Source organism: Mesocricetus auratus, unplaced genomic scaffold (assembly GCF_017639785.1).
Source record: "Mesocricetus auratus isolate SY011 unplaced genomic scaffold, BCM_Maur_2.0 Super-Scaffold_100004, whole genome shotgun sequence".
Classification (NCBI taxonomy): Eukaryota; Metazoa; Chordata; class Mammalia; order Rodentia; family Cricetidae; genus Mesocricetus; species Mesocricetus auratus.
Window position 1 is genome coordinate 112202876 of NW_024429189.1, and position 26002 is coordinate 112228877.

Consider the following 26002-nt stretch of genomic DNA (forward strand, 5'->3'; position numbering starts at 1 on the left):
AGTTACCAGAGATTTTGAGCCCCCACATGGGTGCTGGGAACTAAGCCCAGGTCTTTTGCAAGAGCAACAGCACTCTTACCTGCTGAGCTACCTCTCCAGCCCTGCTTTGCCATTGTAAATTACATAATTCCCAAGAAATGTGAATTTAAGTCAGCCACCTTGGTGGAAGTTTCTGGCGGTTGAGTGTGACATTGTGAGAACAATGTATCTGATTCCCTTCAGGTGTGACACACATAGGCAGCAGGAGCGGCTAGGTGCAGTAATCTGGTATCCTTACCTCTACCCCTGTCTCTCTGCTTTTCAACATAGTCCCCAGAGCACCACACACACACACACACACACACACACACACACACACACACACACACACACACACACGCAAATGTGACTTGGATGATATCAGCTCCTTGCCTTCAGGAACTCTACTGTCCAGCTGAGTAGCTGCAAACCACAAGGGGCTGTTTCCATTTAAAATAATTAAAATTAAATGGGTTGAAAATTTCAGCTCCTGACTCACATTTGCCCCATTGGCTCAAACAGTTAGCATGCTACGATCATACTAGCACAGCTACCTTCAGAATGCTTTTGTCATCACAGAATGTTCTAGAATGCATGAACTTTATAAGGTCTGTCTTTTTTCCCTGACTATATCTATCTTAGTTAAGGTTTCTATTGCTATGAAGAGACACTCTGACCACAGCAAATCTTATAAAGGAATACATTTAATTGGGTGGTTTATAGTTTAGTTTAGTCCATTATCATCATGGTGTGACATGGTAGTGTGCCGACAGACATGGTGCTGGAGAAGATATGAGTCCTCCATCTTGACCTGAAGGCAACAGGAAGTGGCCGAGGACACTGGCTTGAGCATATATGAGACCTCAAAGCCCACCCCCACAGTGACACACTTCCTCCCAAAAGGCCATACCTATTGCAACACAGCCACACCCCCTAATAGTGTCACTCCCTATGAGCTTATGGGGGGCAATTATATTCAAACTACCACAATATCTTTTACTGTTTCTGCCCAATTCTCTCCATTCTCTCCAGAGTGGCAATCTTAATGTGCTCCAAACACAGCAGGCAAACCTCTGCTTTTCTTTTTCTTAGATGTCCCCTTTCCCACCATCTACCCAGACTATCCCATTCATCCCAACCAACACACTCAACGAAACCTTACTTTACTCCACTTTTTTCTAACTCAGGAAATCCTCCAAAATATTACTTAATTTTCTTTTTAAGATGGCATCTATTGTCTCCACCCGCCAATCCTGCACTCCACAGAGCAGGAGTTTTATAATGTAGAAAAAGTGAAAATCACCTCAGAAGAAGCAGCAAATACCCTCTCCATGAAGGGCAATACCCAGCAACCAGACCCACCTGGGTGGGAACCTTCACATTATCCTGATGCTCTGGAACCAGAGGCCTCACCCGGAACAGGACACTGTCTTCCAAATGATCCTCAGAAAGGAACTTGTCTGGGATCCTGGTGCTCAATAATAATAAGTGCAAATAACATACATAAATCTAATAATTCAAATTCCTTCTTCTCAACATGAACTGTGAACTTGTCTTCAGTGCTTTGCTTCATTATTGTTGTTGATTTTTTTATAAATAGCCATTTTTGTCTTCTCACACCCCCACACCCCCTTGTCTAGCCTCTGGTTGAGGTGCTAACGATGTACCTGGGAGGCAGCTGGAAGAAGGTGTGGGAGGGAAGAGGAACAGGAAGCAGGAGAAAGCCACTAATTGGCCAATCAACCCTGAATAATTGAAAGTTAATTGCAGTGGCCCTTCTGCCCAGTGTGTCACAGCTAATCCCCTACACCTCAAGTTTCTTTCTACCGCTGAAGAATTCTGCCTCTTTGAGGCATGAATCTGCTCAGACCCAACATTTTCTTTTTCTATGAAGCGACCTCCGATTGTGCATCTAAGGGCTTGGGCTGTTTCTTACTACCACGTTCTGGGCCTGTAAGACGTTGACAAGGCCACACCTTGTACACTTGTATGCCTTGTCTATGCCATCTTCCAGAAATTTTCCCCATCATGTTTTTGTTTGTTTATTGAGAGACAGGGTCTCACTGTGGCTCCCAGGCTGACCTCAAATGCTCATCCTCCTGCCTCCACGTCCCGAGTGCTGGGATGGAGGCCTGAGTCACCTCTTCCAGCTGTCTCTCCAGACTTTTCTATAAAGACAGCTTTCCGTTTTTCTTTTCCTTTTTGTGCATTTCAGGCAAGCTCTCTCCCACCAAACTACATCCCCAATTCCCTCACACATGGTGTCTGAGTCAGTACTAAGCTGGCTTGTGAGAGATGAACTCTCATCAGTGTAACTTCTGTGATTCCCTGTCCCTTTCTCCAGAGGACCCAGGCGATGGTGTGAAGCCATGCAACAGTCTCTACTGTGTTGAAGTCTTTAGGCTTGTAATGCTGCCTAGCAAAAAAAAAATGGAGATTTTTCCAACAGATAGTCTCACTCATCTGATGGAGACATTACAGACAGTCCTGAGGGGTAGCAGTGTCCAAAATTGGGAGTGTGAGCACACACAGCAGCACTTTAAACAGAAAGTTAGAAGACTATGCAGGCATAAACCACAGTCTTAGGTGCTCCCTCTTGTGTCTCAGCAAACCTTTAAAATGGAATGTTCCTAAGTGTCAGCTCCTCCCAGACAGTGTTTCAGATTCCAGCTGTGAAAGATGCATTCTGACATTGCCAACAGTACTGTCCCACTGGCATTAAAAACAGCATTGTCTTAGCCACCCACAAATTTCCCCAGAGAGCTTTTATCTTTGGACAAATCCTCCTAAGACTAATCCTGGGCACTAACTATATTTAATTTTTTTCTCATTTTGGATGGCTTACAGTAGGGACCACATAGCAAATACAAACAGTCCTTTGTGTGTTTCCTGTGTGAAAACAGTGAAGCTTCATATATTCCTGTAAAACTATCAATTTTTTAAAAAGATTTTCATCTCACTATCCATTATTTTCTTATGACAGGCCAGCCCCTTATTTTCCTTTTTTATTAAGAAGAAATTTTCTTGTTTTTAAGTGTTGTTTCGTGGAGAAACACAAAGCCTAGTGCTCCCATCTCTTTTCACGGGCCCTGTTAACGGGGTCTAATGTGCATCCATTACGAGAGTTCTCTTTGTGTGGCGAGACTAGACTCGTGTGTGGATCAAAAAGAAAAAATGTCCTCCCATTACCACTTCAGAGTCCTGTTTGCCTCCAAAGAGAGTAAACAGGATTATGTATCATTAATATTATTTAGAATAAGAGCCCACACATATGCATCACACTTGACAAAACAGCATCTCCCACATCCTCAAGTTCGTCTTTCACAGAGGCGGAGGCACATAGGATGGGCTCATTATCCTACACTGAGAGGTGAGGAAACAGGGATAAAGGGTCCCTGGGGTCCATGCTCATTGGCAAAAGAAGAAAGATACAGACCTTGGCACAGTTCTTTCCAGAAAAGATAATGCAGCCTAAATGTAAATGAATTACCCACTGTCCTGTCACTGCAGATTCTCAGTCTTCTGATCAGGGTCATTAAAATGTCACCTATTTAAGTGAAACCTTTGAGAAAATTCTATAAACCCCCACAGGAGGAAAATCTCTCTCTACATAAACTCAAATCACAAGAATCCTACTTCTGTTACTTTACAACGGTGTGCAATTCAAACAGAACCAGACGACAAAAAAGGAAAGAAAGAATGCCGGTTCTGCATCCAGTAGCCCATAAACTCGGCACTCGCACCCATGCTAGGCTAATGTATGTGAATGTGCTGGCTCCCCCAAGTCTCCAGGCATTGCATTTGCTGTGAACTTAACTCCCTGACATTTTCTGTAAATGGGTTTTGTCACTAGGCCACGAGGAATGAGTCCTTTACACCAAATTAGAAGCAAATAGGAAGGGTCTTCCGCAGTTTTGGACTCTAATGCTTGCCTTTGGGGGGGCCCCATAGTGTCATATTCATTTTTCTATGTTCCTTGGAAGTCTGTGGCCAGTAGGACAATTTAACAGTTCAAGTAGAATTTGGATGACCATGAAATAGGGACAGGGGGGAGTCTAAGTGATCTCACATACACAGTCACACACCCCTCCCTTTTGGACCTGTCTAAGTCAGGTGGAATATTTAGCCTTAATAGGAGGATGTCAATTTGTGACTTAAGTGATTCATAAGGGAAAAAATTTTCTAAGTCTTGGACCTGGTAAGCTCACAGCAAGAGCACAGACCTAGCTCACTAGGGGACTTGAACCAGCTCACCAGATGTCTAATTAATGCCCGCTGTCAGCTGCTCAAATGTCACTGATGGAGCTTCTTTCTTTGCAGCCACTGTTTTAATGATAAAGATTATGCACTGATGTCACTGTGCTCCTGGGTTAACGTTGTGGTTGGTAGAATGACGGGCATAGACCGAGCAGCCAAGCACGTTGTGGTTTCCCAGAATGAGACTGTGTTCTACGACCACCTCATTCTCTGTACCGGGCAACAGTACCAGGTAAGGCTGTCACCCGGGGACACTGCTGGCGCACGTGGAGATGACAATATGCTCACTTGCAGCGCACACACTCTCAGTAAAGAGCGTCCTGTCTTCCCGCACAGCTGCCACTCTATATTCATAAAAGTGCTCTTCAGAAGGCCTGCACACATGACCAGAATGGTGTCTGCAAACCCTCCCAGGAAAGCCATTCCAAGAAAAACATTCTGTTGAGGAAAAAAAAATCACAGCTAGTTGGAGAAATGTCATTCCTGAAGCTGTTGTCCCAAAGTCTAACACTTATGGATCATCATAGCAGACTCCAGACCCAACCAGGCATGCATTTGTGCTAAATTAATTTATGCCTCAAGAGGCTAGCATTTGGCTGGAGCGATCCGCTCACGCCAAAGTATTTCAAACATGTGCACCTTCTGTCAACCCTTATTTTATTTTGTCTCTCAGTTATAAAACTAGGAAATCAGATTGACTAGTTTCCCAGTGACCATGCCTTCTGCTTGAGTGCTCCAGCCATGTTTGACTAAAGCACGGCTGGCTAGAACGGGAGCTTCTCCCTGCTGGGGACAGCAGGTCCTGGGACTCGCACACTGCCGTGCTCAGTGCTTTTCTGTGTGGTACACGAAAATCAGGCAGCTTTCCTGTAAGCAGGCTTACTTTATAACTTAAGGATGGATTCTGAAACCATCTCACCAGAGCTGTGGATTTGCCAAGGGAGTGTGTGTGGTTCCTTTAGAGGGTTCCACAGGTCCTCATGCTTCCCATGCTTTGCATGTGCTGAATAATAGCCTCCGCTATTCTACACCGCTGAATGAACATCCTCCCCTTTGGCTGCACTTTGAGACTTCCCTGGTTGCTTTCAAAACATATCTACACCCATGTCCCCAGGAATTGCTTCAGTTGTGCTAGGTGGAACTGGTCATCAGTGTTTTTACTAGGCTTCTTAGACTGCTCAAATTGACATAGAGTGCCTTATATGAGCCTTACAGCAACACTTCTCAAACTGCTGGTCACACACTACCCCTGAGCATCCCTTCAAGATGCAGGCTCTGAGCAGTGGGCAATCAGTGTAGGGGTGCCTGAGATATGAGTGTCTAACAAGCTTCCCAGGGAGGCCAATGCTGCTGTGAATGGGCTGCAATTTGAGTGGCTTGGATCAATCTTAAAAAAAAATCTTTGAAGTAAAAAAAAAAAAGCCTTATTCTTGGAGGGTTAAAAAAAAGTCCTCCTGGTTAAAGAATAAAAGTAAGTGGGAAGACGCCTCCTTTTGCTATTTAAGAATCCCTTCTCCTCTTCACTAAGCACTAACACAGTGTACCCTGTTAGCTTGTTCCCCCTCACCTGCCCACTGGTTGCAGCCACTGTCTGCAATCCCACACTTTGGAAGTGGAGCAGAGGACTCAGCCAGCTGCCCAGAGACCCGGGCATCTGCCCATGTGTGCCCAGCTGCCCCTGCAGCTTTACTCGGCAGCACATTAAGCTCTTGCCCTTTTTACAACAGGAAAAATGAAATGAAGAAGTGATAAAGGGGAGTTCCAATTTAATTTTTCCAGAAGGACATAAAAATCAAAGGTACATAGAGTGACAGAGAAAGGGCAGCTGAATTCACCGGGGACCTTCTAGTTCTTATGTCTTTTCCAATGTCCTTCACTCCAGCTCGCATGGTTTTGTCCCAGATTTGTAAGCCAAATTAAAATGAGGACAGTAGAGCTTAAACCCAAAGCAAGAAGACGGAATTTCATAACCTATAATTGCAAACCCTATCCTGTAGTCTAAACCAGTCTGCAGTATTTTCAATATCTAAATATACACCATTCAAGTTTTTTTGATTCAGAGAATCTGGCCACAAACAAAACCCTGAGCTGTAGAGCAGAACAGCAGGTGACGAGAGCTGGATTCTCGCCTCGCCTCCTCTTGCAAGCCCGCTTTTCTGAGCTCCCCAGTTTGAAACACTCCTACTCTTCTTTAGCCGTGATTCTCAGGGTTCCAAACAGCTCATTTATGGAACCTCTGGCCTTGCTCCGTCGATGTTGTACATTGCCTATGACCTCTCCTTTCTGGAAGACTTAGCTAGCTCATTTTAACACCCTCTGCCTCCCTTATCTACACCTTCCGTCAATTTAAAAATGTTTTTGTTATGTGTATGTCTCTGTGTGTGTGTGTGTGTGTGTGTGTGTGTGTGTGTACTCGTGCGCGTGAGTGCTCACCTCTATGCAGGTGTCTGCAGAGGCCAGAAGAGGGCATCAGATTACTAGGTTCTGAAGTAACAGGTGTCTGTGAGCTACCTGATATGAGTTCAGGAAGGATGTGGGTGCTGGGAATCAAACTTGGGTCCTAGAAGAGGAGCAAGTACTGTTAGCTACTGAGCCATCTCTTCAGCCTGTTTTGTCATTTTTATGGTGAACACATGCCAGCTTTGGACACCTGTCTCAGCTTGCTTCCTAGTGAAGTCACACAGCCATATGCCTCATGGACTGTATGGAAAAGTGGGGAGATGCCTTCTCATGCCCAGATTTGCGCAACCTTATTGAAAGAGGGAAACTTGTCAAAGTCAAATGAGTTTGGCACTGGCCAGGAAAATAAATAAATAAACAAGCAAAAACCAAAACAAAGCTGAGGCATAGACTGCTGAAGGGGTGGTGTCTACCAGAAGCCAATAAATGGGGAGGCAAATGGGAGACAAAGCTGCAGGAATAAGTTGGGTGTGGCTCGGAAACATGCTGCCTACAAAAGATAAGCAAAAATGTGTGGCTGAAGGAATGACATGAAATGTGCAGGCAAATGGGTAGAACTAGGAAAATTTATCCTGAGTGAGGTAACCCAGCCCCAGAAAGACAAACATGGTGTGTTCACTCATGAGTGGATATTAGCTGTAAAGTCAAGGATAGCCAGGCTACAATCCACAGCCGCAGAGAAGCTACATAACAATGAAAACACAAAGAAGGATACATGGATTTCCCTGGGAAGGGGAAACTGAAGAGATCTCTTGGATAAACTACTGGGGGCACTGGTGGTGGGAATATAAGGGAAAAATTTTAAAAAAAGGATTGAGTACAAACAGATTGGGAAGGAGGAATATGCACGCTGGTGTCTCTCCCAGGAACAGACCTGAGAGATACACCCCAGTGTCAGAAGTGAGCTCCAGTGGCAATGAAGGGACAGGGGACGCTCACATCTGAGAACTGGAGTCTGTGTCTCATCTCTGGACAGACTCATGACAAGAATTTAAGATTGCTAGCAGAAAACTCTTCTTACTCCAGAAAAGAATTGTCCACTTGATTGATTCCAAGCAGAATCAAAGACTTTTTTTTTCATTTAGTTACGTTCTGGCAAATGTCAAAGAGTGAGGCATTTCTCATTGTTTTGTGAGAATTATGGGGGGCAATGAACAAATTTCAGAAGAAAAATATCAGATTGTCAAATGCTCCCCCTAAAAGGATAGAAATAATGGAGGCCTAAACAATCTCCTGTCTGTCATTAAATGACAAAAGAAAGCAGAACTAACGACACAGCATTCTGAAGGAATTTTGCTAATTTGAGAACTACATGTCCACCTAAGTCTCAGAAGCTGTTCTTCATATGTAAGACCTCAGGAAAATTATCTCTTGTGTTTGTTTGTTTGGTTTGTTTGTTTGTTGTTGTTGCTTTTGGGGTTTTTTGTTTGTTTGCTTGCTTTAACTTGTGTTCCAAATAACAGAGAGGGAATTCAGAGTTTTGAAATCATTAGAGGACACAGGTAGCAGCTCCATAGATAATTTCAAAGAGTAAAGCAAATAATTTGGATTTTGAACATACCTACTAAACAGAAAACTAATAATCCTCAAAGTGAACTCATGTAATGAAGATCAGGAAATGATGGAAAAGGAGGAGTAGGCATTGTTTACAAGCCCAGAAGTCTGATGGGAGCATTTCAATGGTGAAGTCTTTCAGTTGAGAGGAACTGAGCCAAAGTATGCTGAGAAGCAGCACAAAGAAATTCACCCACCAAACCCCTGACAAGATAAAAGGGGAGAAAAGAAAGGCAAAGGTTACGGTGGTGAAAGTACAAACCAGAATAGCATAGGAGGAAATGCAAATTGTGTCAGTGAATGTCTTGATTTTAAGCTACCCTGATGTAAGACCAAGACCAGGTTTACACTAAATTTGACATATGAGAAAATGTCAAAATGGCCCTATTTTTTTAAATAAAAGGATAGTTAAGGAGCTGGAGAAATGCCTCAGTGGTTAAGAGCACTTAATGCTCTTGCAGAGAACCTGAGTTCAGTTCCCAGCAATTATATCAGGTGGCTCACAATCACCTGTAATTCCTGTCTTTGGGTCTCCAAGGGTATCAAGACATGTGGCATATGCTCACACAGACATGCACACATACACACGCATTCACCTACACACACACACACACACACACACACACACACACACACATTAAAATGAAAATAAACCAGTTTTGAAAAGATAGTTAAAAGTGCCCAGTGAGGTCCCAGTGAGATGGCTCAGTAGATACAAGAACTTGCTGCCAAGACTGACAGTCTGAGTTTGATCCCTGGAGCCCACATGATTTAAGTAGTAATCTGATTCCTGTAAGTTGTCATCATATCTCCACAAGTGCACCATGGTAGGCACGCCCTACCTTAAAAAAATAAATGTAAAAAAATTTGGAGCTTGAGAGATGGCTCAGGGGTTAAAAATCTTCCAGGGTACCTGAGTTGGAGTCCCAGGACCCATGTTAAATGGCTCACAACTATCTGTAGCTCCAGCTCCAAGGAATCAGCATTTCTGGCTTTCATAGGCACCAGCACACACACACACACACACACACACACACACACACACACACACAAATAAATATAAAACATTGAAATATCTTAATGGAAAAATACACAGTGACAAATTATTGAAGCAAATCCACAAAAAGCAGCACCACAAATGTTCAGCGAAGGAAACTTGGAGAAAGGTAATTCATGGTGCCAGTGTAGGCAGCAGCTCCAAACTCCTTCCCTGCTGAACGTGATTATATCAAAGGATACATCACAAAAACAGAAAGTCCTAGTGATTTTATTCATTTCCTAGAATTACACTAAGGAAGAGAAAGAACAAACAGCTCCTACAAAGGCTTGAAGTCACTGAGATGCTTAGCTACAGGGATGAAGACTTGGGGTTGACCAGATGACCTGCCAGTTCTCAGACTGTTCTAGCGCCTGTGAAGAAAAGAACTTAGGTTCATTTATCACGGCCCAGATTTAGACATCTACCCAGAAAGACAGAAAGTACTGTGCTTTCTTTTATATTTTTGGTTGTGAGCCTAACCTTTCACGGCTGAGCCATCTCTCCAGCCCGAACTGTGCTTTCTCATAGCCTGAAAATCTGCTTCCAGAAGTAATGCTCATGCCTGGGAGATGAATGTGATTGCCCCTAGAATCATCAGGGTGGTAACAATCCTTAAGGCTATTGCGTGTTCTCTATGAGACAAATCAGGGTAGTTGATGGAACCCTCACAGTTATGCCCTCTTCCCTGTTTTATAAAATGACGATAGTCAAGGACTGAGGGAGAGTGAAATGTGTGATTCATCCAAAGTCTTGTATTGCAAGCAAGCTTTTGTGCCCATTGTCGTTATAGAACTCTTCCTGACTCACAGTTTAGATCTTCCACTGTGAATCTGCCACATGGTCCACACAGATCTTCCACCAAAGGCTCAATTTTCTTTCCTGGGCTGCTGCTTTGTCCACATGATTTCCAACTGGCAGACAGAGTGAAGAGCCAGAATAGTGGCCTACTGAGCAATCTCAAGCAACATTTCATTTTATTAGGCTTTAACAACAGTGTTTGTTTGGTTTTAATTTGAATAAAAAATAAAAAGTCAAGAGTCTACATGCAAACCCAAGTCTTTGACATTTCTTGAGAAATCAGATCTGGCCATCCTGAGCCTGTGCTGTTCCCTGGCAATGGCTGGATGGGGCTAAGGCATGGCTGAACTCCTTGACTAAGGCACAAGACTTCTGGTTGCCAGAGTGTTCTCAACATGAAGGACCAGTGTTAGCCATCATCCTTTATACTGATTTCATTGTCATTTTTCTTTTTGTAAAGAGAATTTCTGTTCCCATTCATGCTTGTATGAACAGCAAGAGAGCAGAGCAGAAATCATATAAGGGGAAGGTGTGTGTGTGTGTGAGAGAGAGAAAGAGAGAGAGAGAGAGAGAGAGAGAGAGAGAGAGAGAATGAAGTAGAGAATTTATCTCCTGATAAAGTGAATGACACTGTTATACCTTATACCTTTTATAACTAAACACTAATCTTCCATGTTTGCCATGACCCTCTGTAGACTTAAACTGTAACACCTGAAGTAATTACTCCCACAGAAGATAGCTTTAATTGTATATAGTCCTATCTGCTAGATACAGAGCACCCCAATCTTCTTAAGGCATTTTATCCACTGATGCTGGGCAAACCACTATAGATATCCTGTGAAGAACAGAATCATGTGTGGGTATACTTCTGGGGTCCCAAGGCTAAGCTGGAGAAGAGTTTGAAGCACATTTCTCAAAACCTTTTCCATGGAAACCCAGCTGTGCAGTGTGATCCCAAGTTATAACTGGGTATTCCAGACCACAGAGAGCAGCAGCATTCAGACAGTTGATGGCAACTTACTAGCTTAGGATACTGTGCGTGTTCTTTGGAGGAAAGAGAAAGGACTGACCTTATGTCCAGATGAGTCCAACCCAGAGCCCCAAGTTACCACTGGCTGTTGAATCTTCCCAGCCAAGGCCCCAGCCATTGTAGCACAGAGACAAGCTTGTCCCATCTGGATCACTGACCTCCAAAAACAGTATGGCTCAGGATGTAGTAAGTGGCTGGTTTCTGCCTCTGAGTTTTGAAATAACTGATGGCATAATATTGGGTGACCTGAGCAGTTCATTCTAAGAGTTTATGAGTCTATTTCTTTCCCTCTCTGTTAAAACCTAATTAACTATATCTGGGGACAGAAAAGACCAAACCACAATATGGATATAGACTTTATTTTCTTCCAACCATGTCACCACTGATTTGACCATTTCTCCATAATGCACCCCAGGTTCCATGCCCCACAGGGGCTGATATGAATCAACATCTGACTAACAGAGAAGTTCTGGAGAAAAGCAAGAAGAGGTATACTGGGAAAGTTCCTTACAACCTCTTCATTCTCAATGACGAGGAAGACTGCGTTGAGGCACTCATTTGGATGAGAAACAACTCCATCCTCACAGAAGGTAAAGTTACTGTAACTGCAGTCTTTCAGAATAGCGTTTTATTTTTATAATGAGTCTCATTCTTCATCCAGTTCCAGTATATAATTAGTGTCTAATTAATTCCAACCGAATCATTCATCTGTCATGCTTTGTTTTCCAGATTAATTTACAACTTGTTGTCATTTTTGGATACCCAGAATGTTTTCTGGGGGAAAGAAAAAGGCTTGAGATAGTTTAATTATCTATAATTATTTTATTACACAAAATGAATATCCGAAGAGCAAAGCATGGCTAAAATCATTAACTAATTAAAGAATAATTTAATAAGCAAACATGTTTAGCAATTATATGGAAAATATGTCTCCCTTTGTGAGGCTGAAAAGACCCAGGAGGAGGAAGAAAGGCGGGCGTTGGAAGGGCCCTTTTCTTCTCTTCAGGACCCATTGTTCTCTTTCTTGCTGTTGCCTGCACAGTCCTCCCCACAAATAGACACATTCGAGCTGCAGACCACTTTTTGAACCCAACTGTGAAAGTAAAACATTTGTTCAAATGCCTGCGCCTCTCAAAAGCATTTCCCAAGCATCTTCTTCACCATTGTTTGGATTTCATTGAAACTGTTTGACTCGTGAAACAGCTAAAACAGAGCCTGGCTGCCCCTGTGTTTTTGGTTGAAACCTGGAAATCAGCAAATGGAAGTGATTATGCATTCGGCCTTCATCTTCCCTAAAGTCAGGTAGAGTCCCAAGGCCACCTTTGAGAGAACTGAAGTTCTCATCCTCACTGCAGTTCAGACCAAGGACATAAAGATCCCTAAGTACCTAGAAAGTGGGCATTGAATTGCCCAATTAAATATCTTCCTGTGTTAAATATTACTCCATTCATTAATATAGTTAACACAATAGAAGTAAATACAATTCCTTCTGATTTTCAGTTGATGACTTACTTAGGTCTTTCAAACCTTCTGAAGTTAGTGTATTGAAGACATGAAACAGTTAATGAGGATCAAATGGCATTCATGCCATTACTAGAGTCTATTTGCTAATGTGATAGGAACTATTTGTCTCTGGATTTATGAATGAGATTGGCCTGTGATTTTCTTTGATATGTTTTGTCAGAAACATACTAGTGTCACAAGGTGATTCTGGTTCTTGCCATACTTTTAGGGGAGTTGAAGTAAAAGTAACCTAAAGGTTGGACATGAGTCATCATAAATCCAAATGGGCACCTTTGGCAGAGGTGGGATGTACACATACACCTAGCAAGCAGAAGTAAAACCTGTCATGACAGATTTGTGTCTACATATGTTTCAACCTGTATCAGCATCTTACTCGTCTTTAAAATAACCTCCATAGGTTTAATAACCTCCATATTGACCTGTGTAGGCTTCAAGATTTCAAAGGACTGTCCTACCCTGGAGTGTTAGTGTGTGGCCATTATAAAGTGCCAGGAAGTAAATTCTTTAGACTTTGCAGGGCATGCAGTCTTGACTACAAATATTCATCTCTGAGGCTGCAGCAGGAAAGCAGCCACAGAAATGCCTGGGCATGGCTGTGTGCCAGAAAACCTTTACAATACCAGGTAATGAACTGTGGTTGCTGAACCCTCTTTAATCCATATAACTTGGGGCAAATTACATCGAATTATCAGACCCAACACAGAACACAAACTCACTGAAAGCAGAAAGGCAGAAAGGCCAAAGGACACAGTGTGTTTGTCCTAGGACTGCAACTAGTCCTGACAGGGGGCAGTGCTTTAACCTTGAACTTTGAGTGCTTCAGGTGATAGGGCCACAGAGCATTTTGACCAAGAAATTGGGCCTTTGAGAGCAACACTATAAGCTCTTCGGGCTGAACCCAATAGCAAGCACGCAAGAGGCACTTCAGTCTCCTGTCAGTGTCTTCCTTTTTTGTTCTCCTGGCTCTCAAATGGGAGGGAAGGACCTGCCCTTCTGTGACTGTGACTGGCTGTCAGAGACATTGGTTCTCTGGAACTCACTTTAAGAGGACTGCTTTTTTATTTTATTACTTTATTTTATTTTTTGAGACTTATGCTACAGTTGTAAAGCCACTCTAAGAGCCTGTCCTTTTCTACTCAAGAGCCAGAATAAGGAGTGTGTGAAAAGGAATTCCTTGTCTTAAATGTGGGCTATTCGCCCCCCAGTTACCCAGGTGTGTGTTCTTAGCACTCAGTCAGAGGCCAGGCTTGGAAGGTATCTGAGGAGCCCAGCCCAGTTAAATTAGCCTGTCTAGAGGCCTTTTCACTTATTTTCTCATGTGTGAAATTTTAAAAAGGGAAGCATTACCTCCTGCCTTAGGAAACTCACTTTGTAGCTTTTCCATAATTAAGTTATATTTGGGTATGATTTTAATTAGTCCCACTCAGACCTTAGTCTTGAACTCATTTTCCCGTCCCTTCCTCCAGTACCCCACACTCCTCCATAGCCCTCCCTCCTCCCACTGAGCCACACAGAATCACAAGAACACAATCTAAATCCCAGGACAGGTGTACCTAGGACAGTTGCCCAGTTGGCTACAGAAAGCATATCTCCACATGGGAGCCAAGAGCCAACATCAGACAGCTACCTCTGTGGGCACTTCTAGGAATGCAGCATAAAGCAAAAGCATCTTGAAAAAGGGGGCTCCACTTAGAGCCCTCTAACATACCCTGATCTTTACAGCATCTGATAGTTCATTCATCAGGGAGGGAAGGCCTGCTTGAAAAGCATCTGTGTACCTCCTGTGGGTCATCTTCATAGCCGATCGTCTCCTAGCTGAGCAGTTGTAAATCTCATCACTGGCCCTTCTTGCTAATTTTATTACTAAAAATAAATTTGAATACCATATATTCTGATCACAGTTTTCCCCCTCCCTCATCTCTTTCGAGATCTCCCTCACCTTCCTAACCATCCAACTCTATGCCTTCTTTCTCATTCTCCTTAGAAAACTAATAGAAAAACAAATAAGCTGGACTAACACAAAAGAAACAAACAGGGGAAAAAACAAAGGAAAATCACAGGAAACACAACCTGTAAAAAACATAGAATTAGAAACTATATTATATAAGCAAAAAACCAGTAAGGTTAACAAATGCCTGAACAAAGCATTATAAAATAAAAAAAATCTCCCCAAAATACCATTGAGTTCATTGTGTTGGCCATCCACTCCTGGGCACGGTGCCTGCCCTTGAATGTGGTTTGTATACCCACTGAGACTCTGTTGGAGAAAACTAAATTTTCTTTTGGGAGTGCTTGATAATTGGAGATAGCTTCTAGGTTAAGGATGGGGCTTGTGTCCACTTCCCCTCTAAACGCTGGGACCCCATTTTTATCACTGGACTTTCAAGTCCCCTCTAACACTGCCAAATTCCTCTGTGGTCTTCCTAGATCTGCATCTTGGAAGAAAAATAGCTGTTATAGCAGCAATGTCATAGAGACATCTAGAATTTGCTGAAACTCTAAGCCATGTCTTTGATGTGTGAGTGTAGGGGGTGGGGAGAGAGGGAGAGAGAGAGAGAGAGAGAGAGAGAGAGACAGAGACAGAGACAGAGACAGAGACAGAGACAGAGACAGAGAGAGACAGAGAGACAGAGAGACAGAGAAACAGAGAGAGAGAGAGAGCTTTAATTTATCTCAGTGTCACTTGTATTTATACCAAGTCTTGTGTGGTGAATGCTCAATAAGGCTTTAGTGCTTGACAAGTGAAGGTGACTCACAATGTTGTTTTTGTTTTTGAAGCAGGGTCTTGCTAGATATCTCAGGCTGGCCTTGAACTGTTGATTCTTCTGCCTCAGCCTTCTGGGTTCTTGGATCATAGGTATGCATCATCTTGCCAGCTCTCATATGCTAAGTCATATCAAAGCATTTTGCTCTCAGCCTTACCTGGAAATTGGTGGCCAGTTGTACTGAAGAGCAGAGACCCCGTGGCTGAGGTTGGTGGCACTCTTAGGAATCTCTTTGCTTTTCTGCAAGGATGCACACTGGCTAAGCAGACTGAGGGAAGATGCTCACAAGAGTAAAACCAAGTTTTAGGATTGATGGCATCAGTCCACTTTGGGGACCCACCACCTTCTTGAGCAAGTTATCAAACCCCGTTTTTATGTTAGACTCTGGATGACAGGTTCCTCACATGCGTTGTTGGGAGGATTTGATGAGTCAAATGAGTTGTTCCATCCAGTCCTCAGTACAGTGTCTCAGCCACAAAAAGAATTCAGTAGACAGAATCTATTCTAAGTGTTAAGCTAGCACTCACTCACTCTCTGCTTCGCCTTTCCAGGGTTTCAGTTACCGCTAATCAATCGTTAAATCAATGGAAAATAGTAAATGGAAGCCTTAAGGATATGAAAATGTTAGGTGGACATTTCAGACATAATCCCTACTGTTTTAATTAGATACTGTTTTCAGTAGCATAATTAAATCTTATAAAGTCCCACCCAGGACATGAGTCATCCTTTTGTCCAGGATATCCACTCAGTATACACTACCCACCAGTTAGTCACGTAGCTGTCTTCCTGGTTACTAGATCCACTGTTACAATATGGTAATGCTTATTTATGTTTAAGTATTTTATTTAATGACCTCAAAATACAAGAATAGTGATGTTGACAGTTCAGTGTTGCCCAAAGAAAAGCCACTTAAGGCTTCTTTTAAGTGAATAGGTAAACATTTGTAGCAGGTATGTATGTTTGGAGGAAAATATAGTATATGCCACTGTGTATGGTTTCTGGCATACCCCATGTGGATATATCCCATGTGGATACAGGGTGAAGTGGGGCCTCAGAGTCAGTACAGAACCCACCAGATGCCAAATTCTCAACACAAAGGAGACTTATTACCCCAGAGGGACAGACAGCGGGGGAGGGGGATGCCTCTAGATCAGGCAAAGACAAACAGCAGATGTTTCTGTGGGAGTGGTTTGTAAGGTTAAAAAGGGAGAGTCTGTGCTAGAATGGGTGGTAAATCCTGATTGGTCAAGTTAGCCAGTATAGCCAAATAATGAATTTTGATTGCTGGGCCTTGGTGTTTTGATAGCTGGACCTTGGTGTTCAGTCTGAGGCATGAGTCAGTGGTCAAATAAAGGAAGAGACCTGAAGGCTAGCTTTAGGAATGTAATCTAAAGGATTAGCAAGGGAGCCGGAAGGAGAAAGGGCAAAACTAGCCAGTGCCATGTTTCCCATGCTTGGGTCTGTTAGAGAGCCCTTCCAGGGCTTCTGCTTTAATGTTTCTAGTTCACATGAGGGAGATACTTGGGCATGAAGAAACTTGCTGACATGTCAATCTATGCTGATGGCAGAGACCCCAGGGCTATCAGTCTTGACATGAAAGATGGAAACCCGTACCCACTGGGGTAGTCCGTTGTGTAGAGACACTGTGACGTTCATGAGAGCAAGCCATTAAATTTGGAGAAGGTTTCCCTCCAAAAAGAGTTGAGCTCTTCTTTAACAAGGGCAGAATAAAAGTTTTTTATTTGTTTATTCTGGGAGGAGGGTGGAGAGCTTGAATTGACGCTGTGCAATTGCACTAACACAGTTACTCTGAGCAGCAACATGATATCTGAGATCAATTGGTTCATTTTCTCAATTAAGTCCTCTGTGGTTTGTGCTGCCACTGGAGGCCATGTTGATGTCCGTGATCTGCTGCCTGTATTGCCACCAGAGACTTAGGTACTGTGACACGAGCTGCTGCTGGAAACCATGCGGAAGTTCATGATTCAGGCTGCTGTGGGCAAAGAAGCTTCCTTTGCAGTGGTATCCATGATGGCAAACTCATAACTGAGAGTGAGGAACATTGAAGGCTCCAAAAGAAAGAGTCCACAAAGGAAGCTATTGAAGAGAGTTCTTAAATAATTGTGATGAAGGTGCTGAAGTGTAGCTCTTGACAATTTATGGCCTCTGGAGTGGGGTGCGGTGGGGAAGGACTCCACTTTCTTTAGGGGTATTTGACCATGGGCAACACAAATTGGACTTGGTGGGGTTTTTTTGGAGGGTTCACAAAAATGGGAGGGTGGGTCTGGGGGGAATGGGAAGCGAATGTGAGGGGTTGCATTGTATGCAATTCCCAAATAATAAAAATATTATGTTGGGAGGAAAAAGACAGGGGACCATTACTTGGTCTGGCAAGCCAGCTTGTGAAAGGCAGAAGTGGGAGATGAAGTCTGAGTAGCAAATGAAAGAGACATACTGTGGACACAGTGCCTAGCCAAGGCCAAGTTTAGCTGTTACGTCTTGGGAAATAAGAACTTAGTGAAGGGTGATAGCCAAGGGGCAGTAAGAGCTGATCTTGCAGTTGGTATTCCCATGTCAGCAGAGAGAAGTTGATCAGAAAGGTCAGGCTAGAGGATGGCAGCAGCCAGATGACATAGTGCAGCCACAGGTGCACGTGATGGGCACAGTGGTCACTTTAACCTTGGGGGCACAGTGAGCACAGCCACTCCTAGTGTATTTTGAAGTTAGTCTTAGGGATGGTGGTGTTTGAGACCAGAGCTGGGAAGTCTAGCATGTCATACAAAGAAGAAGGCTGTGTTCCTTCCTGCCTCCTGAAAGTTGGGCCACAACTGCCTGTCCTGAGTTGGACAGTCAGTCCATTACCTCTTCATAATCGCCAAGGAGGAATGTGGATATTCTTTGTAATAGCTTTCTTTTGTTATCTCAACTGATTTCCCATTGTATACAGATAGCTGGTGATGGGGGTACAGAAAGGTAACCAACAATAGGGTCCTTCTCCCAAGAAGCTGAGGCAAGAGGATCAGCAGGAGTTCTAGGCTAGCCCAGGCTATATAGTGACTTCCGGGCCAGCCTGAGCTTTTAAAGAATGAGACCTTGTTTGTTTGTTTATGTACTAGCAAAGTACCCCAGCAGATAAAAGCTCTTACCATGCAAGTCTGACAGCCTAAGTTTAGTCCCCAGAACCCAAGGTGGAAAAAGAGAAATCCTAAAAGTCATGCATTCATACCTCACATCTCACACACACACACACACACACACACACACACACACACGCACGCATGCACGCACACAAACACGTGCGCACACATGCACTGTGGCAATGCATGCCCATATTTTCATATCTCATATTACACACACATGCAAGCACATACAATACTAAATAATAAAATTAAAAAATTTTTAAAGAAAGAAACCTCTTTGTTTCTACTGGATGTGTGACTGTGACAAGGAGACTTGTATATCTCTCTTGGGTCCAGTTCCTAAGTCCTAGGAGAATCCAGGATTGCCTTTCCTGTAGGACAGGGCTATTATTCTAGAGGGATGGTGCATAGTGGATAGCCAGAACAATGACTGTCCCTGGGAGGAGTAGATGCCTTTCATACACACACAGGTGCCACTTCAGAGGGTGGCCCTCTCCCAACTGCTGTTTTACACTACAGTCCTCTGCTCCCAAAAGGAGAGCCCAGTGGCCATGATGGAAGCAGCTGAGACTCCCATTTCTGTGCTCTAGAGCTACAGACGTCAATCACCCCAGCTATGGGCACTGCACTGGGCTGTGGAGAATAGTGAGTGACGTCACAGCTCAAATGGTGCTCTCAAGTACAAACAAAAGCAGGAGGGTTCAGCTGGGGCTGGGGCGGGGGGGGGGAGTTCTAATAGAACCCAGCAACTGATACATCAGAGCCGTTTATGGCATTAATTGAAACTAATTGAAATTCATATGCTCTTACCTCTGTACTTTCCCTGAAAATGAAAAGTAGGGTGAAAGTAAAGTAAAAAACAAAACAAAAACAAAACCACCTTAATGGCTTGAAATGCATCAATTATTTTCATCTGTAGCTAAATACAGTTTACTGCCTTATTAAAAGCATGTTTGTAGGAAGAACGAACATTAAAATTCCAGTGCACGAGTCACCAACGACAGAACCTTTGTTATAGTGAAAACATTCCTCCCTTTATGTTTGGCAGGGAAAAATGAGGCAGGTCAGGCCAGGGTCAGGGAAACCTTATGCTCTGATTTATAAAAAGCATAGAGTATTGTCTATTTGTAGGCATGGTATGCTTCGTGAAGAAGTGGGGTTTTTGATAATATTCTATGATTTTTTAATACTTTCATTAACTAGCAATTTCTTGATTTCATCCAGATAAAATTCAAATTAGAGTATTTTAAATCCTGGATTGTGCATCCATTTGTAAGTGCAGCACAGGGAGGGCTGTGGGATGTGAAACCCACTCACAGTGAATGCCCTGGGCCCACCCACTGGCTGCTATGTGACTTTGACCTCTCTGCTCTGCTTTCTGGAGAGGAGAATAACAATAAAACTTATCTTCCAGGCCTGTCTGGGGATGAGAGGTCATATAGAATGACCATATGTCTCTTTTGAAGTAGATGAAGAAAATTGAAGTCTTTGTTAAAATGGAACAGGGCAGGGCCATAGAGATGGCTCAGAGGATGCCATGCTTGGTGAGCTAGGTGGTGTGATATGAGCTTGAGCCCCGGAATCTAAGTAGGGTGGAAGGAGACAACGGACTCCAACTGCACAGCTCTCCTCTCGCTTCGACAGGCATACCATGACATCCTTATACTCCCATATCTCACCCACACAATAATAACAATAAATAAAAATTTAAGCAATAACATTAAATAGAAGTCAGGTGTGCTGGTGCACACCTATGATTCCAGCATTCAGGAGACTGAGGCAGGCAGATCACAAGTTCAAAGTCAGCCTAGGCTACAAAGCAAGACCTTGTATCAGAAAGTGAAGCAAACAACAACAAAAAAGGCATTTCACACTACATGTTTGCAATCCCAGGATTTGGGAGGGAGAGGCGGGAACTAAAGGAGTTCATGGTCATCCTTGGCTGTATAGCCTGGAAGAAAATTCTTGTTCAACCCACATACACAGATTTGTTTTTAATTGAGTTCTTAAGCCCCAAATTTGTAGCCAGACCTCCAGGTCATGCAGTCCTTCCTAGCTTCCTCAGTTACAGTCTCTCCCAGAATCCTCCTTTGCCTTTGGGGTGCCAAAGGATGTCAGTGAGGTCCCTGAGCTGGGGCAAAGCAGGTTCTCTCAGTATCTGAGCCAGAGGAATAAAGTTTCTTCTGGCCTCTCCTGGAATGATTTCTTAGAAAGGTTGTTCCGTTACCTGTCTGGTAAATGTCTGACTAGGAAAAAACAAAAAAAAAACACTGTATTTTATTCCTTGAACGTAATAGATTAACTTAGCTTTCCCTTCCTACAAAGACATCTTACCCTTAAATATGAGGGAATTTTCAGACCCCTGACACCAGAACAGTAATCAGGAGCCAGGATAACATAACTGACGCCATCTCCCTCCATGAACAAGTCACAGCGCCCCCTGCCTAGGTGCACTGCTGCAGCCGCTGTTCTCAGGTGTGCTGCATGGATGTGGTCCTGTCACAGTTGCTGGTGTGTTCACTCCTGCCTTACAGAGAGCACCAGGTGCAAGGCAGTCACTGTTCCCAGAAATTCTTATCTTAAATGCCAAGCTCACTCTTCCCTGCCTGGAGTGAGGGGCAGACAGTTCACCTCAGTCTTGGTTTTCATCATTCACCCCTTCCTTTCCACCTGGCAGTCAACACTAAAGCCCCGCCCCTGTCCTCTGGGAAGCTACCTGCACAGCCTGTTTCAAAGACAGGTGCCACTGAGCCGGGGAGTGACTTACTGTTCCTTCTCGCCCAAGGTCACCTTTGGGGCTGTTCCCTGGGACGGTGCCTTCCTTCCCAGGTCTGTAATGTTAGAGAGGGGAGAGTGTTGGCTTTCTGTGGAAACCACTGCAGTTGTATTCCACAGTCTTTTATTAGACTCACCCAGAATTCCAGTCAGCCCCTGTCACTGGCCATTTGAAGGTGGGACGGCTCACCCTTCATCTGCCGCCTGTTGGGTCCAGTGTGAAAGCTGGTCCTTTCTTGTCTGGAAAGTGCACCGTAACAAGGATGCGTTAGCATAAAACTGGCCTCAGAGGAGACCCCCCCAGGTCTACCTTATCGTGGCCTCACACACATACAGATTTCACAGCAGCACCTGGTGTTCTTGTTACATTCGGGAAGCTCTCTCTCCAAGCACTCAGAATTATAAAGCTCCGAGTCCTGGAATTGCATTGGTAAAATTCACCTTTGACCAAAGCCTCTGTCTTGTCAGGAAGATGTTACAGCAATGGCATACGGACCTTACATAACCGTAGTCTTCCTCACCTCCTCCACACAGGGCCAAGGTGTTTTGTGCCGGGAGGACCCCATCCATGTCCTTTGTCTGTCACCTGACAAAGGCAGCTGTGACCACAGCCTAGAATGTTCTGGACCTTCCTGCCCTGCTCCTTACTCATTTATTCCCCAGTTCATATGAAATACACTGAACCACCACTTTTCTTCCCTGGCTTTTGAAATCCTCCTTTCCTTTCTTACGTGCTGATTAGGGACAATCTGTGTCTTAGGCTCTCATTGTACCTCTGCCTCTCTGTCTCTCTTGTACTCTCTTCATTTCATTTCTGACTCGATCAACCTGTGATGTGATAATTGGACAATGGATAAGCTCCATCTCAGATATCAGGAAGTCCTAAGATCTGAAATCTCACAGCCACTTTAGAAACCCATGTTTTATCTCTTGACGACCAACTTTCCCTAAATAGCACAGTAAACAAGGGATTTCTTGCTTCCCTGCTTTGCAATGGCACCTACATGCAGGAGTGTTACTTGACACTGCCATTTGTAGCTACATACAACTTGGGTTATGTTGAAGATAATATAGGATTTTGTGAACTACACTGGAAACCTAAAATCAGATCTAATGTTGTTAAGGTGAATATGATTGCATTTCATAGCCCACCTAGGGCCTAAGTACTTCTTTTTTTTCAATGTATGATTATTTATTTGTTACCCTTAAAGACTTATATTTGACTGGACTCAGACTTAGAAGTAAAAGCTCTCAGTGAGGATAGGCTATGTCTCTTGGTGATCTGTTCCTGGTGCTGTTCTTTGGCTTCCTTCATTCTCTTGGCCAAAAGTTTAGCATATTCTGCAGCTCCTCCTTGTTTTTCTTTGTTCGTTGTTTCTTCAGAGCAATTTGTGTTGCAGGACACATGGAGTAACATGATGCTGAATTTTGGGTGCTTTGGTCCTGGGCTTTTTACCCTCCTTGTTTAAAGGCTTTCTCACAACATATTGGCGGACATCATCTTCTTTAGAGAGATTAAAAAGTTTTCAGATTCTGCTAGCTCTTTTAGGTCCCAACCGATGAGGAACAGTAGTGTCTGTCAGTCCAGGAATATCCTTCTCTCCTTTTTCTACAATTACCAAGTTGAGAACACTCAGATTGGCATCCACGATGCATCCTCGAACAGACTTGCGCTTCTTCTCTCCAGGTCTCCTTGGTCTATAGCAAGAATGCCCCTTACTCAACAGCAGGTGCACTCTGCCATGGGTCAAAATGCCTTGCTTCATGGGAAAACCTTGTTTGTCATTCCTGCCACTGACTTACACCACATAACCCTTCCTGCCGTGGGTCAAAACGCCTTGCTTCATGGGAAAACCTTGTTTGTCATTCCTGCCGCTGACTTACACCACATAACCCTGCCACTCTTCACCCAGAGCATCGGCAGCTACTTCTGTGGCCATGCGCTTCTCGTAGAACGTCCGAAGCTTGCGCTCATCGTCCACTTCGATGAGATTCTGTCAGCCAGTGGCGGGGAAGGATGTATTCAGCTTCACCTTCACACAGCCGATTGCCTAGGAGGCGCCCCGAAAAAGAGCGGGACTAAGTACTTCTTACAGTGCCAGCTGAGTGAAGTTTGCACTGAGGAAGTAGGAATGGTGCCTCTAGGGCAAGCACTCAACTGTCAAAGGCCCTGAGATATAAAGCTGAAAGTGCATTTAAAGAAAAAAAAAGGAGAGGGCTTGCAAGAACAGCAATTTCCTATTGAAAGTGAACACCCAGGGAAAAGTGTTCCATAGTGAGTCACTCAGGCAACTTGGCCACTGCAGTAGTCAGGCCAAGGCAGTCAGGCCACCTCTCAAGCTGACAGCAGAACTTGACTGTGGCATCCACATCCTGCTGGCTTTGCAGATATCCAGACACGAGGGTTAGGGAGTAATGGAGGCTTGCACCAAGGTTCCAGAAACATCCGAGAGCAGACAGTGTGTGTCTGGGGTAGATTTCTAGCAAAGAGGCCCTGAGAGGCCATAAAGTGATGCTGTGAAACTTACGTTGCTGTGGAAACTAGGTTTCAGATGCCAGGAACATGGAATGTTCACCAAGGAAAGCCAAAGTGACCAAGTAGAGATGGCACAAGAGAAATGTTATGTATGTTAAAGGTAGCAGTGCCCTATGTCACCTAGGACTACCCAAGCCTATTGGAACCCACTATAAGCCCTAGGAGCCAAGCACAGAACAGTAGGGCTGCATTTTGGTCAGTGGTCAGGGCTTTCCTTGCTGTCCTCCTGTCCCTTGCTTTTAGAATGGGAATGTCTGCTCTGTTCCATTGTAGGCTTTAATTATATAATTCTCCTTTTTTATTCTGTAGGGGCTCAAAATTAAGAAAGTGTCTTAAGTCTCAGAAGTGACTTTGGACTTCAGATAAGGGGGACTTTGGGAGTTGAACTGAATGTATTTTGCATTATGAAATGGGCATGAGCCTATGGAGACCCATGGAAGAATGATGTGGTTAGGATATGAAACTCTCCTTGTGGGCTAGTGTGTTTCAGCACTTGGTCCCCAGCTAGTTTTGGAAGATTATGGGACTTTTAGGAAATGGGGGCCTCACTTGAGAAAGTGAGTCACTTCTAGAAAGCCTGAGTTACAAGCCAGCACAGATTTCAGCCTGGGTTCTCTCTACTTCCTCATTCACTGACACAAGCAAATCACCTCATGTGCCACTGTGAATGCGGTCATTCCTTCCCTGCCATGAAACCGAAGCAGAATGAATCCTCCCCCTTAAGTTAGTTCTTCTTGAGTGATTTCTATGGCAACAGGAAGAGTAATTGGGGAGTGGAGGAAGACTTGAGTGAATCTGTGAGGAGGGGATGAAGTCCCGAGTGGAGGTGTGCTGTTGACATGGGCGCAGGCGTGTCAAGGACACCAGTCCCTCAGACCCATGGGAATTGGCAAAACTTTCCCCCTGGTGAAGTTCAGAGGAAACTGACAAAGCTTCCCTCTAGTCCAATACCCAGTGTTTATCAGCTCTTGACCAGTGTTTGCAAAACTTGCACCTGCAGTTCCTCCTGCAGGTGCCTGCAGCCTGACGCTACTCCCCTACACTGAGCACTGAGAACAGTTTGTTCCTTCTCTGCTGCACAGAATCTGCACTCTGAGTGAGGTTCGGGGTTGTTGTGTAGTTGATACTGCTGTGCCATGGTGAGCACAGCCCACTAATCTGATCCCAGTTTTTCTGTACAGATCTGTGTGTGTTCTTTCTTAAATCCCTCCCTAACTGAGACAGGTCAAGTCCCAGCCTCGTGCATTATGGAACCAAAGATAAAGTATGTAAAAGTATGCCAGTGTTGTACCTGGCATGTTGGAGTCACGAGATAAACAAATTGCATCTGAAACTTCTTTGCAAAGTAAAAGTAAGAAACTGTGGAGAGAGAACTCCCAGTTTCAGGAAAACAGTGGAAAGAAAAATCTCCCACAGAATAGATATTTCAAAGGCAACAGATTGGACTGGTGAAGACAACAGACTGACTTCATTAATTTGGGCTGTTCATGTGTCTCTTCTTCATGGAATGCTGTGCTGCAGTCTGTACTATAGTCTGATTTATTTCCAAACCAATTATAATGAGATTCTAATATGCTTTATGAGTAATGAGAAAATGTAATCAGACCAAAAGTAATTGAATGAATACTTTTAGATGAAACTGTGTAGGCAGCCATTTAATGTGACCGTTGTGGTTCATGCCCCTCCCCTTCTGGGTTGTCAGAATGTATCTCCCTGCTCTTTGACTTCATGTGTGGCTGTGGGCCATGGAAAGCTGTGGGTGTTAACTGAAACAGGGGCTTGAGGTGTCCTTAAGTAGTTGTGTTCTTGCACTTTATCATAAATAGACTATGTGTTCAAGGAAGACAAAACACATGTTAGGCAAACTCATACCCCACCACAAGGCAGAACCATATCAGTAAATTGCAACTGGCCACCGGTGTGTTGCTAATGCACGGCATGCTTATTTAAGCTGTTTGGCACTGGCTTTGGGGTGCCTTGCTACGCAGCATTGTTGCTGTTAGGAAACTAAAGTCTCATCTCTATTGGTTCAAACTGAAGAAAGCTGTTACAGTCTGGGTCCTGTATCCCCCAAATGATACATATGCTAAAGACTTGATCACCAGC

At 43.9% G+C, this 26002-nt stretch overlaps 1 protein-coding gene and 1 pseudogene across 4 annotated transcripts in view; one reads left to right on the plus strand and one right to left on the minus strand.

The window, feature by feature from the left end:
* Window positions 1–26002, plus strand: part of Cfap61 (cilia and flagella associated protein 61) — a 287339-nt gene that overhangs the window by 177704 nt on the left and 83633 nt on the right. For 3 of the 4 annotated variants that reach the window (XM_040746434.1, XM_040746435.1, XM_040746436.1), the window contains 2 exons: window positions 4339–4507; window positions 11572–11746. In XM_040746434.1, coding sequence (XP_040602368.1) covers window positions 4339–4507; window positions 11572–11746 — 344 coding nt within the window. Of the gene's footprint in view, window positions 1–4338; window positions 4508–11571; window positions 11747–26002 lie in introns of those variants that run through there. The other variant, XR_005877457.1, reaches the window with a different exon arrangement.
* On the minus strand, window positions 22574–25034 carry LOC106021329 (annotated as a pseudogene).